Consider the following 12,823-nt stretch of genomic DNA (forward strand, 5'->3'; position numbering starts at 1 on the left):
TGGTCCTCTTCGCTAGTCTGGCTAACAACTAACTCTCCAAGTCCTGCTGGCTTCAGTCGTCGGATGGCTCATTGATGTTGTCGCCACAATGCGTCGATAATGAAGGGGGCTGTATTTTTTACTGGTTGGCTCTCCTCTTTCTATTTCGCTCAAATACCCACATACTATGCACAGCCCTTCCATTACAACGGTTGGACTTTCAAATCCAAACAAGTTGAGGTCTCAACCCCAGAGGAAAAAAAAMCATTTGAGAGAACCAATCAAGGCCTCCTTTCTAGATCAGTGTGTCACAACTCTCCCTGCACTGTGAGTCACGTGGGCCGCATCAGCCAGGCTACTTCTTCCCAGTATAGAGCACCTCACTCCATCTCCTTTGCCCCTCTCTTTATCTCCCCTTCCCTATCTCACCCTTTTTGAATTTCCCTTTCCTCTCTTCTCTCGTCAACTTCTCTCTCTCTCCCCTCTCCCTTTTTTCTTTGGCCTTTCCATCCTCTCATTCACCTTAACAACAGAAGATCACTTTCTGCACCTTTCTACTCTTCCCTCGTTCCCTTTCCTTCTCTCCCTCTTTCTCTCTCCTCACTCTTCCTCCCCTCACCTCACTCCTTCATGCCCTCACTTGGCCATCCCCTCTCCTTCACCTAAACAGTAGAAGGTCACTCCCCTCCCTCCCCGCTTTCCTCATCCCCTCTCCTCTCCGCCCTCCCCTTAGGCTTTATGATCCATATAATTAACACAGGGAGTAAACACTGTAAGGAGAGGTGAGAGGGAGGAGATAGAGGAGGAAGAGGAGAGGAACATATACACTACAAGACCAAAAGAATGTGGACACCTGCTCGTCGAACATCTCATTCCAAAATCATGGGCATTAATATGGAGTTGGTCCCCCCTTTGCTGCTATAACAGCCTCCACTCCACGAGCCCAGTACTAAATCACCTGACTCAGCTAACCAACAAATCAAGACTCCTCTCCCCCCAGTGTTGTAGAACAGTACAATAGTTTGGGCTTGAGGCTCCCAAATACTTTGACAGTTGACAGTTGACACTATGCCTGGTCCTGGATAGGATGTGCAGGTTTTTGTTACAGCCCAGCTTTACACCAGCTTACTCAGCAGACCGACTACACATGACTCACTTTGCTTATCCATACTCACAGTGTGTCCAGCAGTCACATTTCATTACATTTGACCACAATTGCACATGTATTACCCKTTTACCCTTTTAAGAAAACACATGAAAAATGCTTGCAGACAGGACGGAGTGACCCACTATTTGGGTTTGGTTGAGAGTTTTCCCACTCGACAGATGGTACATTTACAGAAATACTATTTTATGAACAGGAATATCCCCCAGTGTGTATGTAATATCAACACGAAACATTGCCTAAACCCCATGAGGTCGCCATAGTGTAATGTTAGCTACCTGGAGTGAGTGAACATATTGAGTATCCCCATAATGTTACATTGGTCTCCTGGTGTTCCTGTTGTGTGTGGAGGTGTGTGTGTGGAGGTGTGTGTGCTTGCGTGCAAACGCGTGCCGTGCATATATACGTTCGTGCCTGTGTTCCTGTGTCTGTGTTAACATATTGTCTCCCTCCCCCAGGACATAGCATCTCAGAAGTTCTCCATGCCGTCTCCGGTGCGTACGGTCATCGCTGCAGACTTCGACAACGACAACGAACTAGAGGTGTTCTTTAATAACATTGCTTACAGAGGGTCGTCATCCAACAGACTGTTCAGGTACACACACACACACACGCACGCACACACACAGACACATGCACGGAGACGCACACACATACACACTCACACACATGCAATATGTCAGTTGAATCATCAGTTCCAAAAAGCAATTAAACTAATTTAATTTCCATGTAAATTTGAGCCTCAAATCTTAGCTAACATTTGTTAATGTCAGATCTCTAATTCCTCTATTATTTTGGACTTAAAGCATTTCTGTAGTCAGGAAGTAGTCATAATGACTGAATATTCCCAGACGTGTGACTATTGTTGGAGTGTGTGTTTGTGTATGTTTGTGTGCTCATGTGTGTGTCCCCTTTGTAGTTATGCAGGATTTCTGTGGTTTGAAATGGTGATCGATCCAACATCCAATGCCCGAGGCTCCACTTGTACCATATTAAAACCTGAGTTGAAGTTTCAATCATGAAACACAATCCACCAAATTAACAGTTATGTATTGTCTGGCAATGAAATACCCAGCTTGAACTATTGTCCTCATTGTCCTCATTGAAGCTAATTGATTGAATCAATCAAAGTAGTGCTGGGTTTGAGTGTGCTGAAAACCTCTGCCTTATGTTCTAAGTTGACAATGTTCTGAAGTTTAATAAAGTTGATAGAAAAACACATTTGTAACCCAATCTCAATATGGAACATTTTGTTAGGTGAGGCGCTGTACAAACTATGAGATGTTACAAGGGAAATGATAGTGATTAGTACCGGATGTGTAAATGATTGAACTTGTCCATGCCAGGATAATCAGGACAAAATAGCTGCTGTGCTTCATAACATCCAACATTACGAATGTGTAGTGGATTTGAAACTCGTCCAAAGTGTGTTGACTGGAGTAAATCAGTGGCATCACTGAGATCTAAAAGGCAACTGTCATTCACAGAGAGTGATAGGCTAGTCCAGGGTTCTCCAACTGGCGGCCCGCGTGCCGAATTTGGCCTGCGTGTGGTTTTATTTGCCCACCCAAAGTTTTCTGAGAAAAACATATATATATTTTGAAACTGTATGTCATTTTGGGACATTAAAGACTGTAAAAACACTAGGAAATCACGTCCAAGTGATTTACATTTTGGAAATATGTTCCTAAGTATTCCCACCATAATAGAGAGACATATGATCGTATACAAATGCAAGCAAGGTTTGAAATGATTGCTTTAGTCAAATTATGTATTATATATATATTTTTTTATATTGTTGGACATAAAAGTATGTAAAAATACCAGGAAATCAGCTCGAAGTGATTTTAATTTTGGAAATATATTCCCACGTATTCCCACGCATAATAGACAAGTGATCGTATATAAATGTAAGCAAGGTTTGAAATATTATATCTGTTTGGGCTTCTTGTGGTCAATTTGCAATCAACAAATTATTTGGCATTCTGTTCCGACCCCCCAACTATGCACGCAAGAACAAATTGGCCCAAGGCTGAATCAAGTTGATGATCCCTGGACTAGTCTCTTGCTTTTTTGACTAAGGCGGTTGGCTTTGAGGGGCATTTGTTGCTGTGCAGAATGTTGTGAGTTCAAGTCCCACTTGGGGAACAACAGAATGCACCCTGAGTGATGGTAGCTGGGCCTGGATTATTATGGGGAGTTTAACAGATATCTGGTTGCTATGGCAGGGTAACTAGGAGAGAACATGGGGACCCCCAGATTGAGGAGCTGAATGTGGGGGAGGCAGCCGAGCCAGAAGGACGAGGAACAGGTGAGGGTTGGGGATCAGGGGAGTGTACAGGTGTATGTGTATGGGGGGGTAGAAATACCTATTAGGCTTACACTGTGATGAACTGTTTATCATTAACCTATTCTACACTGTAAATGTGTAACGCACATCGATTAAATAGTGTAATTCCTACTTCCTCCAAGGGATGGTGCTAGATGTCTGTGGTTTGAGATTGTAAACTTGACTAATCAGCTCTGGCAGCTCTGATTCTTGCTCCTTATCAGCCTCTTTTCTCAATGTGTGTACTCTTATTATTCTTATTGTGTTGTATGTTCGTGTCCTCTCAGTGACCTGTGTCCGCTGTTAGTTCGATGTGTGTGTTCTAAGTGTTTGCATGTGTGTATGTGTTGTCGTCTATCAGGGGCGGCAGTAACAGACTTTGATGGAGACGGTCGTCTGGACCTGCTGGTATCTCATGGAGAGAGTGCTGCACAGCCTCTCTCTATCTACAGAGTCAACCAGGTACCACTGTGTGTGTGTTCTGACCGCGTGTTCTCGTTGTGTGTTCTCTCGCTTCAAGATGTTGTATCCCACACACATCTCCTTTAATATGCCCCCCCCCCCCTTCTCTTTCTCTCAGGGCTCCACTAACTCGTGGCTGCGTGTTATCCCTCGTACCCAGTACGGGGCGTATGCCCGGGGGGCTAAAGTAGTGGTCTACACCAAGAGAAGTGGTCCACACACACGCATCATCGACGGGGGCTCCGGATACCTCTGTGAGATGGAGCCCGTAGCACACTTTGGGCTCGGTAGGTCTGACACATACAGATGTACGCTCATGCACACACACATGCAGGTACATAGAGATGTACGCTCATACACACACACATGCACGTAGGAAACAAACACACGCAGCGTGCACACAGACTGAGTGTGTGTGTGGAAAGCATTGCCAGATCCATGTGGAAAGCATTGCCTTAATACCCCTTCTGATTGGAGGCCCGTGGGAGAGATGGAGAGAAAGAGAGAAAGGGGAGGAGGTGAGGGGGAAGGAGGTGGAAGGGAGAGGGAAAGGCAGGTGCAGGTGCAGCAGCTAGAAGGCCTAAATAGAAACCCCTCTCCAGCCCCTCATCCCCATAGTTCAGCCAAGACAGTTAACTTCTGCCGGTTCAGACTAGCACTAGTGTAGTGTGTGTGTGTGTGTGTGTGTGTGTGTGTGTGTGTGTGTGTGTGTGTGTGTGTGTGTGTGTGTGTGTGTGTGTGTGTGTGTGTATTGACATGATATAGAAACATTAAAGGAACATTATGGGGATTTTACGGGAACATTATGTAAACATTCTGACAATGTTATGGAACATTATGAGGATGTTTTGGTGATGTTACCTGTCTCTCCAGGTAAAGACATAGCCACTAATGTTGAGGTGTACTGGCCAGATGGGAAGTCAATAGCCAGGCCTCTGGAACCAAGTGAGATCAACTCTGTCCTGGAGATCGCCTATCCCAGAGAGGAGGAGGAGGGCACACCTGAAATAGAGATAGAGGTAAGGACTGTCTTTTTATCTCACTCTTTCCTTCTCTCTTTCTCTCTCTCTCTCTCTCTTTCATTGTTTCTTTCTCCCTCTCACTGCCCTCCCCCTCTCTCTCAATTCAATTCAAGGGGCTTTATTGGTATGGGAAACATATGCTAACATTGCCAAAGCAAGTAAAGTAGATAATATACAAAAGTGAAATAAACAATAAACAATAAACAATAAACAACCATAAACATTTCACTCACAGAAGCTCCAAAAGAATAAAGACATTACAAATGTCATATCATGTATATATACAATGTTGTAACGATATGCAAATGGTTAAAGTACAAAAGGGAAAATAAATAAACATAAAAATGTGTTGTATTTACAATGGTGTTTGTTCTTCACTGGTTCACTGGTTCTTCACTTGTGGCACCAGGTCACAAATCTTACTGCTGTGATGGCACACTGTGGTGTTTCACCCAGTAGATATGGGAGTTAATCAAAATTGGATTTGTTTTCAACATCTTTGTGGATCTGTGTAATCTGAGGGAAATATGTGTCTCTAATATGGTCATACATTTGACAGGAGGTTAGGAAGTACAGCTCAGTTTCCACCTCAATTAGTACACGCAAAACACCAGTCTCAAAGTCAACAGTGATGAGGCGACTCCAGGATTCTGACCTTCTAGCCAGTGTAGCAAAGAAAAAGACATATCTCAGACTGGCCAATAAAAATAAAAGATTAAGATGGGCAAAAGAACACAGACACTGGATAGAGGAACTCTGCCTAGAAGGTCCGCATTGCGGAGTTGCCTCTTCACTGTTGACGTTGAGGCTGGTGTTTTGCGGATACTATTTAATGAAGCTGCCAGTTGAGGACTTGTGAGGCGTCTGTTTCTCAAACTAGACACTCTAATGTATTGGCCTCTTGCTCAGTTGTGCACCGGGGCCTCCCACTCCTCTTTCTATTCTGAATAGAGCCAGTTTGCGCTATTCTGTGAAGGGAGTAGTACACAGTGTTGTACGAGATCATCAGTTTCTTGGCAATTTCTCGCATGGAATTGCCTTCATTTCTCAGAACAAGAATAGACTGACGAGTTTCAGAAGAAACTTCTTTGTTTCTGGCCATTTTGAGCCTGTAATCGAACCCACAAATGCTGATGCTCCAGATACTCAACTAGTTTAAAGAAGGACAGTTTTATTGCTTCTTTAATCAGGACAACAGTTTTCAGCTGTGCCAACATAATTGCGAAAGGGTTTTCTAATGATCAATTAGCCTTTTAAAATGATAAACTTGGATTAGCTAACACAACGTGCCATGGGAACACAGGAGGGATTGTTGCTGATAATGGGCCTCTGTACATCTATGTAGATAWTCCATAAAACATCTGCCATTTCCAGCTACAATAGTCATTTACAACATTAACAGTGTCTACACTGTATTTCTGATAAATTGTATGTTATTTTAATGGACAAAAAATTGTCTTTCTTTCAAAAATAAGGACATTTCTAAGTGACCCCAAACTTTTAAATGGTCGTGTATATGTTGAAGAGAGTGGGGCTTAAGCTTCATCCCTGGAATGAATCTCTCTCTCTCTCTCTCTCTCTCTCTCTCTCTCTCTCTGCTCTCGTCTCTTCTCTCTCTTCTCTCTCTCTCTCTCTCTCTCTCCTCTCTCTCTCTCTCTCTCTTCTCTCTCTCTCTCTCTCTCTCTCTCTCTCTCTCTCTCCTCCTCCTCTCTCTCTCTCCTCTCTCTCCTCTCTTCTCTCTCTCCCTCTCTCTCTCCGGTTGTTAATAATTAATTACCTGTGACTGTATTCTGTACTTATCATAAGATCTTGTGTTATAAGATGATACAGTTTCTCGTTTTCAACGAGACAGTATTGAAGGTGTATCCCTTTCTTACAGTGTGGCCAAGGGTTTGCTATGAATGAGAATGGCCGGTGCACAGGTAGGTTGAGCCCCACTATATGTCTTTAACAATCCCTGTTCTGTTTGCCAATGTGCTATCCTGCATCTCTTTCCCTGTAATAAACGTCTTCTCCCGCTACCTTCCTTCTCTCTCCCTCTCCTCCCACTCTCCTCCCTTCCCCCTTTACACGTCCCATTCTTTCCCTCCTCCCTCCCTCCAGATAAGGATGAGTGCACCCAGTTCCCCTCTGTGTGCCCCACTGACCGTCCTGTATGCACTAACACCTATGGCAGCTACAAGTGTCGTGCCAATAAGAGGTGCAACCAGGGCTTTGAACCCAACGATGATGGATCGGCCTGCGTGGGTGAGTGTGCTTACCCTGGTCCTAGATATGTTTGTGCTGTCTTGCCATCTCTTGTAAATGCCATGCTATGTTTGACCATAAAAAGTGTCTACACAGCACTAACAGATCTGGGACCAGGCTAGAATGGGCTACGATATACAATAGATATAGCTGCCCAAGCGAAATAGGTTTTTCGAGGCTACAGTCCTTCCACCGAGTGATCGTAACATTCTCCAAACTACTTTTCTCCTCTCTGCATCCCTGTACCTGCATGACTTACTGTTTGCACTGGCTTTGCACTGTGAGTTAATCTATGGCTGTTATTAATCTTTCTCTGTCTTCTTTGTGCCTCTCTGCAGCTCAGGTAGCTTACTTTGGGGGGACACGCTCCTCGGGGGTCCGAAGCTGGGCCGGCTTCTCTCTCTGGCTTCTTTCTCTCTCTCTGCTGCCTCTCCTCTCCTCCCGCCTGCAAACCGGACCACTGTAGCTGCTACACACTTCCTCTCCACTTCCCTCTGGAACCTTCGCTCTCCTCCCTCTATCCCTCTCTCTGGGGGAGTGTACAGTGACTCTCGAAAACAAACTGAACATGAAAGTCTCTTCTCTATCTTCATTCCTCTGGAAAATTAACTGCTCATGGAAGCGTCTACCATCTTTTCACTCGTCCTGAAACAAACTGATCATAGAACTCACTCCCTCTCTTCACTCTCAAAACGAGCTCTCCATGAACATTTCTTATTCTCTTCACTCCTCTCATACATAACAAATCATGGACTTCTCTTCCTCCTTTCTTCACTTGTTCATGGACTTTTCATGGACTTCTGTTTGTCAACACTTAGCTCCCAGCCCCCTCTGAACTGTAGAATTACACACACACACACTGGGAGCATGCTGCTGTGAGTTAAGGAGTTAACAACAAACTGCAGAGTCCTTCACACCACCTCATCAGTTGGACTAGACCTGGACTTCAGTGTGTCTGCGTCTATATATCGCACACTATTCCCTCTAGAATGCACCGGTACATATCTGGGTCATGTTCAAAAGGGCACACCATAGAAAAACGTTTCCATATATTAATACCTCCCCATTTCACTCTGTTCCAAAACGTTTATTTCGTGCCTACTGAACATAATATATGCCATTTAGCAGACGCTTTTATTCAAAGCGACTTAGTCATGCATGCATACATTTTACATATGGGTGGTCCCAGGAATCAAACCCACTACCCTGGTGTTACAAGCGCCATGCTTTACCGACTGAGCTACAGAGGACCCTGCTTTGGGTTTCCCATGATGGAAGAAAGGTAATGTCTGCTTTATTTGATGATCTTCATCATGTTTTTTACATTAGCATTGGATGATTCTTGATAGATGCTTTTCATGGAAACATAACAAATACATATCTAAACACATATCACACAGTCATACCCAAGCCTTCAATGCCAAACAGTGTTCTTCAATCCTGCTTCTAGSGCTCCGCAAGACTTTTCTTCCGTCCCAGCACATACATACCTGATTCAAACTCAGCTGATCAGATGAATCTGGAATGTTAACGTTGTGCTGGAACAAAATCCTGCACAACATATAGATCCCCAGGACCAGCACTGAAGAACACTGATGTATAATGATGCTCCCGGTACCTCAAACCAGGCTTTCCACCAAATGTTGCATTGCCTCCTTACTGTAAATAAATKATGATGATGATGTATAAATTATGATGTTCAACCTGTTTTTAAGTTAATTGCATTGCTTATCGTGTCTCCAATGTCAAATAAAAGTGTCATTATTATATAAAAGAGCCATGTGCAATGTGATTTAAAAAGTAAAATCCATCTCATTATAGGATGAATCCTAACCTGAGATTCCTGCATGTACTGTCACTCACACTTTCAATATGAATCACAGATGTCAATCAGAGATGTGTATATTTAGTACTGATGAAACTCAAGTTAGGTTCTGACACTCTGTTCCCGATGTTAGCCTTTTAATGTATAGCCATGAGAGACAATACACAAGCTGTACAAAAAGGAAACAGTCACATTGTGTGACTAAGGTTGGGATTCAGTCTGATTGCGGGTTCAAATCAAGAGAAATTGTATTTGTCTCATGCGCCGAATACAACAGGTATAGATAGGCCTTACCGTGAAATGATTACTTACAAGCCCTTAACCAGCAATGCCGTTCAAGAAATAGAGTAAATATTTGCTAAATAAACTAAAGTAAAATATAAAGTAACACAATAAGATGACATAACAATAACGAGGCTATGTACAGGGGGTACCGGTGCGGGGATACCTGTGCGGGGATACAGGTTAGTCGAGGTAATTTGTACATGTAGGTAGGGGTAAAATGACTATGCATAGATAATAAACAGTATTTGGTTTTAAATATACTTAAGCATCAAAAGTACATGTAATTTCAAAAATATACTTAAGTATCAAAAGTAAAAGTATGAATCGTTTCAAATTCCTTATATTAAGCAAACCAGGTGGCACAATTTCATATTTTTYTAATTTATGGATAGCCAGGGGCACACTCCAACACTTAGACATCATTTACAAATGAAGCATTTGTGTTTAGTGAGTCCGCCAGATCAGAGGCAGTAGAGATGACCAGGGATGTTCTCTTGATAAGTGTGTTGATAAAACACACCAACAATAGCCTAAAAATGTATTGTATATTTCTTCTTAGTGAGACAATGTAATGGGATAAGACAGAAGTCTGGAATTTCAATAAACAAAGGGAATCAGTGAGGGATATTTTAAAATGTTCAAAACCGGAATCTCACTGGATATCTGCTGGACCCATAATGATACTGTCACAATTCCCATGTCCTGTGTTCTATGGAATGATGGTATGAACAGATCATAATCTATGGAATGAGAGGATTATTTGGTTTCAGGATCATCTCAGGTGAAGTTCTCTTATCTTTTACAGAAGAAACTTAGCCAAAGCAGCAGCATACACAGTTAGACAATGACCAGCATAAAACATCCAAGCACCTTTTCGGCTAGATCAGGGATGGGCACTTATCTGGAAAACCAGGTGTATGGCCTCCCTGACCAATCAGTGACATTAATGTACCAATGAAGTGCCAGGGAGAGGAAAAAAACAGGAAGCCACTAGACCTGAGTGGCCCATTCCTGGTCAATGATGCAAGAAGGTACTATCTGACTCAACCAACTGCAAACTGTAAACAGGATCTTTGGTTAGTGCATGAACCAATAAACAGTTCAGTGGAAAAAATAGGGTGATTCACACATACCTGCTCAAGAAACAGAGATGATGTGATAGAATGGAAACTTGCCATTGTCAACACAGTTTAGGTGTTACAAATTCACTTAATAAGGTTCATTCTAGGTGAAGTCATCTGTCCTCGTGGCTGCTAGGGGGAACTTCCTAGACTAGAAGCAGTGGCCCTTTGGACACTACATCTACTTTACCTCTACCATTTGTACTTCGTTTTTGCCTTTACCTTTTGGTCAAGCTTCATTCAGCCTCTCAGTATGGGGGGACCTGGAGAGAAAGATGTCATATGCTAACCTGCAGACAGCTCTAGGGAGAGTAAGTGTCACATCACAGTCTACATTCACCTTTCACCTTTACCTTTAGCTTCTGGTCAACCTTGGTTCAGCCTCACAGTAACATGAAGAGATGGATGGGAAATGCTGACCTATAAAGGGGAACAGTACCGCTATCTCACTGTGTCCTGTAGACAGAGCCAGTGAGCGTTTGGTGATGTCATGTCCATGTCCCTCTGTTCAACTGAACCAACAGCTGCGTTTCTACTGACTGTGTGTGTGTTTGTTTGTGTGTCATCTTGTTTTTTAAATTTACGGATAGCCATAGGCACTCTCCAACACTCAGACATCATTTACAAACGAAGCATTTGTGTTTCGTGAGTCCGCCAGATCAGAGGCATTAGGGATGACCAGGGATGTTCTCTTGATAAGTGTGTTGATGAACCATTTTCTGTCCTGCTAAGCATTTAAAATATAACAAGTACTTTAGGGTGTAAGGGAATGTGTATGAAGTAAAAAGTACATTATTTTCCTTAAGAATGCAATGATGTAAAAGTAAAAGTTGTCAAAAATATAAATAGTAAAGTAAAGTACATATACCCCCAAAAAACAACTTATGTAGTACTTTAAAGTATTTTTTTCTTAAATACACCAGTGTGTGTGTGGTGATTGTGTGTGTGAGTGTGTGTGTGTGTGGTGTGTGTGTGTGTGTGTGTGTGTGGGTGTGTTGTGTGTGTGTGTGTGTGTGTGTGTGTGTGTGTGTGTGTGTGTGTGTGTGTGTGTGTGTTGTGTGTGTGTGTGTGTGTGTGTTGTGTGGTGTGTGTGTGTGTGTTTGTGTTTGTGCGGGCATTTTGTCCAGTGTGTTTGCATCACTTGTGCATATGTGCATGAGATTTTGGATGGGGTTAAAACATAAAGTTTAGGCACTCATTACGAATGGTTAAGATAAGTGTTAAGGTTTGGGATATCATTAAAACAAAAATAAAATAAACTGGGATCGAGCACACAACCTGATCCAGGGTCATTGGATTACGCCCATCCACGTCCCCCGTCCACAATACTTGAGCAAACTTGATGGTAATACTGCTCACTGTTGCCCCAATGGCTGGTTTTGAAGGGATTTCTCGACGTCCTCAAGACATTGATAGACGTCCAATTTTGAAGTCACTCTTGAGCGATCTGCCTGGATGGTGTGCCGCATGTSTGTGTTTGTTATGTTTGAATGCAACATTAGATTCCTAAGGCTGCGCTAGACYTTCGAAGAGCTTCGGGGGAGAGAAGGGGAGGAATTAAAGGGATTAGAGAGGAGAGAGATGGGTAAGAGAGCAAGCGGGTTTACCCTCCTCTGCGCTTGGGCCAAATGAACTGGAACACAGGGCTCGCGCTATTGACTCCCCTGTTTATCCAGGTGCCACTCTCTCTATCTCTCCCTCCTCCTCCTCTCTCCCTCTCACTCACTCTCTCTCTCAATTCAATTCAAGGGCTTTATTGGYATGGGAAACATATGTTAACATTGCCAAAGCAAGTGAAGTAAATAATAAACAAAAGTGAAATAAACAATACAAATTAACAGTAAACATTACACTCACAGAAGTTCCAAAAGAATAAAGACATTTCAAATGTCATATTGTGTCCATATACAGTGTTGTAACGATGTGCAAATAGTTAAAGTACAAAATGGAAAATAAATAAACATAAATACTGTATGTGTTGTATTTACAATGGTGTTTGTTTTTCACTGGTTTCCCTTTTCTTGTGGCAACAGGTCACAAATATTGCTGCTGTGATGGGTGGTATTTCACCCAGTAGATATGGGAGTTGATCAAAATTGGGTTTGTTTTCGAATTCTTTGTGGATCTGTGTAATCTGARGGAAATATGTGTTTCTAATATGGTCATACATTTGATAGGTTAGGAAGTGCAGCTCAGTTTCCACCTCATTTTGTGGGCAGTGTGCACATAGCCTGTCTTCTCTTGAGAGCCAGGTCTGCCTACAGCGGCCTTTCTCAATAGCAAGTGTCGTGCCGCTGGTATCATTAATGTGACGACTGCTATTCATCGAATAATTAACCAGGTTTATAATTACGTGATTAAATTAATCAGGAAACCATTAACTCAGTA

The 12,823-nt window shown here is 42.7% G+C and overlaps 1 protein-coding gene across 1 annotated transcript in view; it reads left to right on the forward strand.

Annotated features, from left to right (window-relative positions):
* The window catches only part of crtac1b (cartilage acidic protein 1b), a 62,210-nt gene extending 53,272 nt beyond the window's left edge, over window positions 1-8,938 (forward strand). The window contains 8 exon segments of the mRNA XM_024007072.2: window positions 1,603-1,739; window positions 3,373-3,455; window positions 3,835-3,935; window positions 4,054-4,222; window positions 4,809-4,954; window positions 6,837-6,879; window positions 7,061-7,204; window positions 7,543-8,938. Of these exon segments, the coding sequence (XP_023862840.1) occupies window positions 1,603-1,739; window positions 3,373-3,455; window positions 3,835-3,935; window positions 4,054-4,222; window positions 4,809-4,954; window positions 6,837-6,879; window positions 7,061-7,204; window positions 7,543-7,670 (951 nt within the window). The 3' untranslated portion in view covers window positions 7,671-8,938.
* The last annotated feature ends 3,885 nt before the right edge of the window (window positions 8,939-12,823 follow it).

The sequence above is a fragment of the Salvelinus sp. IW2-2015 genome, linkage group LG18 (assembly GCF_002910315.2).
Source record: "Salvelinus sp. IW2-2015 linkage group LG18, ASM291031v2, whole genome shotgun sequence".
Classification (NCBI taxonomy): Eukaryota; Metazoa; Chordata; class Actinopteri; order Salmoniformes; family Salmonidae; genus Salvelinus; species Salvelinus sp. IW2-2015.